Genomic DNA, 6,000 nt, shown 5'->3' on the forward strand with positions numbered 1-6,000 from the left:
CAGGTTGCGGGCCTCACAACTAGTAAGTGCATCGAGTGGATGGGAGGAGTTGGCTACACCAAAGATTACCCTGTGGAAAAATACTTTCGAGATGCAAAAATTGGTAAATAGATTTTGTATGTTTTATTTTGCTTTCTTTATTTGCCTCTATAGCTGTTTGGGCTGCTGTATGTGTTTGAGTTTATATTACTATACTTAGGCAAAGGCAATTTTATCTCTTCAGTGTTGTGTTTATTGGCTCTCTCCTTTTCGATGACTGTATTTTGCCCCCTACCTCTTCCTCCAAGAAAAAGATGGATTATATCTTTTTAAAACCTCAAACTGCCTTGTTCAGTGCCTCAACAGATTTTTAGTAAAGGTGCAACAAGAGTAACTGTTGTAATTTTTCTTTTACTAAAAATGTTAATATATTTGAGTCATCAAATGGTGAATCTTAGCTTCCTTGGAAGTTCTAGTTTCAGAAGCCTCGTGCCTTGTCAAGCCTGAGCGTCTGGTGCTCCACTGCCAGATAGGAAGACCAAAACGAGGGGCTTTGAAAAGCTTATGCATCGATAGTTTAGGAATGAGAGATGTCACCTGTTTCATACTGATTCTGGAATCAGAATCCAATTTCCAAATGGAATCTTCTCATCTCTTAGAATGACTGTCGCATAGCCCCACATTCAGGGACATTGAAAGATGTCTCTGGTGACAGTGTTACAACGACTACAGAGGTAACGTGTAAGAGCGATTTCTTATGTAGACGCTAGTTCTGGGTGCCCTTCTCATTGTTCTTTTTGTTCCCTTTTATATAAGGCACAATATATGAAGGAACTTCAAATATCCAGCTGAACACCATCGCGAAGTGCATTGATGCGGAATACTGATGCCCTCAGGCATGAGGCCTCTCCCCCTTGTTGCTGGTATAAAATTCTAAACTATCGTGCCTTGTTGGGGAAGTAAACCTCTGCAGCACTGAAGTATTCTGTTGAAGCCCTTTATTCCTGATTCTTGGGGTAGACCTTTACTCTCTTATCTGTTTTTCCAGTCTGCATTAAATAGGCACAGGAAATCATTTTGCAAATTTGGGAAGAAACGCATCCATATTTTCTCTAGAACTGTTTTTAAAGTTGCGTACACATTCTAGCTTCAGGTAAGACAGAAGTTTCACTCTGTCAGCATTTGGAAAAATACATTTGGAGTGTTACTTACAGACGTGGCTATTTTATGTTCCTGTTACATCTTTTATTTTTTGGAATCAGAGAAGCTTTTGTCATAGTTGGCAATTCTACAGATCAATTCTAAGTTTCTAAACTAGGTAGAAACTGAAAATGCATTTAGAAGAATCTAAAGAAAATTGAATTAAAAATTCTGAAAGTTCAAGTTCTAAATATCTGGAAGTAGGTGGAAAATAAGTGTATCGTTCTGAGGATCATATGATGGAAAGCATTATTTTGACAAAATAAAGCAATATAATTTACTATAACTGACCTGCATAAAGGATGTATTTCATGATGATTTCAGCAGATCATTTTAAGAACAAGTCTCTCGGGGCACCTGGTTGGCTCAATCAATATAGCAGCATGTGACTTTTGATCTCAGGGCTGTGTGAGGTCAAGCCCCACGTTGGGCAGAAAGCTCACTTAAAAAAAATTACAAGCAAGTCTGTTAGTTTTCGAGCATAAAGTTTAAACAACTTGGTTTCATAATCAGAACATATTCAATATTATAATATTTTATTCTGTTATTTTTCAACATCATTTCTTTCCATATTTGAATTGAATAATGTTTCATCAAACTTAGTTATTGGGCCTGATAAAGTAATGCAGAAATGTTTTGGTTCATGACTCTCAAGAGGGAGAAGTCTTGGCAGCCCAGGTAGCTCAGCGGTTTAGCGCCACCTTAAGCCCAGGGCATGACCTGGGATCGAGTCCCACATCGGGCTCCCTGCATGGAGCCTGCTTCTCCCTCTGCCTGTGTCTCTGCCTCTCTCTGTGTCTCTCATGAATAAATAAAAATTTTAAAAAAAAAAGAGAGAGAGAGAAGTCTTGTTCCTATAAAGAAGTATATCAAAATCTTATAAGGAATGAGAGAGAGACGGGACCTATAGAGTTTGAAAAAGCATATTCTGTGGTGTAAAAAATAATAGAGAAATTATTTTATATCTAGGAAGGCAAAAATAAATCTATTGTCTCACAGTACAAATTATAGAAAGGCAAAGCTCAACAAAACATAGTAGGTGATGCCATTTCTTCGGTATTGGGGATTCTCAATCAGGAGAAGAGGACCCTGGCCCTCCCACCCAGGGAAGTGGACAAGAGAGTGGTTAGAGTTTTATATTTTCTGAAAAAGTGTCATGAGTTAGAGATGTTAGAGAGTTAGAGAAACATTTTTCAAATGTTTCAAGGTTCAGTGCAAATGGGAAACATTTTAGTACGTAAATGAAAGGATCATGTTTATTAAGAAAACTTGACATTTTAAAAGTAATTTTGGTTTGAACATTGATGTTTCTTGAATTGGCTTAATTTCTATAACACAAATCACAGTTAAATATTCAGAATTGGTAAATACAAAGAGCTAGGATTACTTTAAAATATCAGGAAGAAATAAAGACAGATTTAGACCTTGGATCAAAAGAGATAAAGTCTACTTGACTTTCAAATAGGGAGATGATAGAAACTCATTCATTCAGTCTTTCCAAACAAAAAGACAGTGTGATTAGATAAGGAAAGTAGGGGAGGGCACCTGAGTGGCTCAGTTAAGTGTCTGCCTTCAGCTCAGGTCATGATTCTGGGGTCCTGGGATCGAGTCCGCATCAGGCTCTGCGTCTCCCCCCAGCTTATGCATGCTCTTTCTCTCCCCCCACCTCGAATGAATGATGAATATTTAAATAAGGAAAGTAGGGGAATAGACGAATTGCCCTAAAATGGAGCTGGACATCTTTAATGTCTGTGATTATATAAAAAAGAGGTGGGCTTTACAAGTAATGCAATAGAAGCCAACATTAGTAAGAAAAAATCCCAGCTGGTTCCTGTGGAATTATAAATATGTGAAACTAGAATAAACCTTGTGTTCAAATTAGTAGCATTGGAAAAACTCTTGTGTATATCCAGACCTCGAATGCATATTCAGTATTGATAAAAATCTAATGGTCTGTATATATGTGGTGCATGTTCACAAAAGCCAGTTAAAAATTAATTATATGTTATAGTTAATGTATCTACCTACTATTAATGAATCATCATTATTTTACCTTTTGCCAAAGAGGATGTTGTGGGGTTTTCCTTTTTTATTTTTTTTTAAGTAGGTTCTGTGGCTAGCATGATCAAGACCTGAGCTGAGATCAAGAGTTTAGACCCTTGGGGCACCCTTGTGTCTCAGTCAGTTGAGTTTCTGACTTTTAATTTCAGCTCAGGTCGCAGTCTCAGTGTCACAGGATCGGGGCCCCATGTAGGGGGGCTCCACTCTCAGCAGGGAATCTACCTGAGATTCTCTTCCTCTGCCCCTGCCCCTGCTCACTCTCTCTCAGATAAATAAACCTTAACAAAAAAAAAAGTTGATTAACCAACTGAGCCACCCACACACCCAACCCTTATATCTTTTCTTAATAAGCATGAATTTGGGGTCTTTAAAACTGTCTATGCTGAATTAGTGTCTAGTGCAGGATGAGCTTGTTCACCTCCTGAAGACTGTCATTTTTCCTTGTTAATTTGAGGATCAGGCCTCCGTGATTCTTGGTGAACCCAAACACCAAGGAAACGCTTGGCTGTCTTTGTGTGGGTGGAGCTGGATTCAGCCCAAGTGCCAAGTCAGGATTGTTAGAGATTTATTATACAACACGAAAATGAATCAGTGTCAGAGATTTTAGAATCATGGAAAGTTAAACCTAGAAAGACCTTAAAGAACTATCCAGCCAACTCTCATTTTAAAAGTGAAGGATTCATAGCCTAGAATATTTGACCACGGTCATCTCCCAGGGACAAAACAAGGCAAGAATCTAAATGTACGGGATCCCAATTCAGTGCTCTTCCTCCTACTTGACATCATCTCTGTTCAACAGATTTTTGGATTTCATTCTTGTTATATTTCAGTATTCTTGTAGATTTATTTTAGGCTTAACTGACAAAGAGTTAACATTTCAAAAGTGTCGTGATTGACCACTGTCATTGCTTATATACTTATCACCTGACAAAGACACTAGTTCCCATAGGTTAAAGCTGGCATGTCAGATGTGAAGATTTCCGTGTATGATTGGGGTTTTTGATTATGACATATATTAATAAATGTACTAGTTTATATCCTTGCTGATCTTTCTTGATGTGCAAGTTTCATTTTAATGTTATCCAGTGTTACGAAATCAATATTCTATGGAGAATAAAAAATACAGCACTAAGTTAACTAGAGATCCTTGCTACTCTGACAAAGCAAAGTTGTTTGCTTCACATACAGATGAAGTAACAAAATCATGTAATCTTCCTACAAAACAGATAACACCTTCGTTTCCCGTGCTGATGGCTTGCCTCTCATGTAAGCCAATTTCATTTGTTTTCAGAGAAGAGGTCGTACAATATAGACCAAGTTTAAATTCTGATGCTAAAGAAAATTTTACTGGAGGACCCTTTTTTAAAAAAAAAAGCAAAATAAAGCAGTTCTTCAGTAGAGAGGCCACTTCTTTTGAGCACATCTCCACAGTATAGATTTTATCTAGCTGATGTTTATGCCTGTGTTTTACAGTACTACTTTTGGAAATTTTCTATTATTGTGCCTTTTACCCAGCGATACACTATGGCTCATGCCATCGGAGAATTCAGCCTATCTGTTCCCCATTATTTCCTACATTAGTTTAGAAATCTAGATATCAGTCCCTTTCTTCTTTTGTCTTTCAGTGGCATGGGCCGAGCATTCACAGGGTCCAAGGGTCTAAAGTGCAATACGGAGACGAGAAAGCCTAGATACCTACTGAAGTGTGTTGTTAATCTCAGGTGTCATTTTTATATTCTCATTAGTACATCCTCACACAGGGATTGAATAGAAAAGTACCAAGGACAACCCTATGCAAAGCTATTTCTTTAGATCCTTGAGAATGATGACACTGAACATTACCTCTCTTAGCTCTTACCATGCGCCGGCTGTTATGGCGCATAGTAAGTCTATACTCTTGACTCCTATTCTCACAAAAACACTATACAGTAGGCGCTCTCCTGTTAGCCCATTTTGCAGGGTGAGAGACTGAGGTATGGAGAGGTTAAATAAGATGCTTGTTGGCACATGAGAGTAATGATGCAAACTTGAGCAGTCTGGCTGATGAGGGCCCCCAGGTTCATTCCTCTGGTCTTATGCATTTGTTAACCTTCAGGAGGCTTCCAGGAAGATGCCACCATGATCTTTTCAAACAGAGAAGCTAGCTGGGAAGAGGACCTGCAAGACAAATCAGTAGGGCTGGTGGGAGCCCGTGTGTTTGGAAGAAAGACTTGGGGCGGGGGGTAGGTCAATGGAAAGATGCAGCTAGAAGGAGAGCAAAGTACCAAAAAGGGCACTGAAGCAGGACCAGAAAATGTCCTCCCCTCTGCTCTGAAGTGGTCAGGAAGAATGAGCAGGATAAAAAGCTGAGTGGGTGGTACAGGATGTTCAATCTGCAGTTATTTGTACGGATAGTTGCAATATAAAGGAAAAAAGCTAACTTTACAAAAGCTACTTGGTGGACACCCAGGTGGCTCAGTTAAGCGTCTACCTTCTGCTCAGGTCATGATCCCAGGGCCCTGGGATCGAGCCTCGTGTCGGGCCCCCTGCTCAGCAGAGAGTCTGCTTCTCCCTCTCCCTCTGCCCGCCACTCCCTCTACCTGCCACTCCCCCTGCTTGTGCTCACACTCTGTCTGTCAAATAAAATCTTAGAAAAACAAAAACAAAAGTGACTTGGTTTTAAAGAAATTGTGGTAAGTAGGAAACAAAATAAGGTAGGGCGACAGCCCAACATAGCAGTGCTTAGAGGTATTAATGGGTTAAACTCACCTATGGAAAAGA

General features: G+C 39.3%; 1 protein-coding gene across 3 annotated transcripts in view; it reads left to right on the forward strand.

Annotated features, from left to right (window-relative positions):
- ACADSB (acyl-CoA dehydrogenase short/branched chain) overlaps window positions 1-4,282 on the forward strand; it is a 41,634-nt gene extending 37,352 nt beyond the window's left edge. For all 3 annotated transcript variants that reach the window (XM_055300449.1, XM_055300450.1, XM_055300451.1), the window contains 2 exons: window positions 4-103; window positions 796-4,282. In XM_055300449.1, the coding sequence (XP_055156424.1) occupies window positions 4-103; window positions 796-866 (171 nt within the window). In that variant the 3' untranslated portion in view covers window positions 867-4,282. The remainder of the gene's footprint in view (window positions 1-3; window positions 104-795) is intronic.
- The last annotated feature ends 1,718 nt before the right edge of the window (window positions 4,283-6,000 follow it).

Source organism: Nyctereutes procyonoides, unplaced genomic scaffold, assembly GCF_905146905.1.
Source record: "Nyctereutes procyonoides isolate TBG_1078 unplaced genomic scaffold, NYPRO_anot_genome, whole genome shotgun sequence".
NCBI classification, from domain to species: domain Eukaryota; kingdom Metazoa; phylum Chordata; class Mammalia; order Carnivora; family Canidae; genus Nyctereutes; species Nyctereutes procyonoides.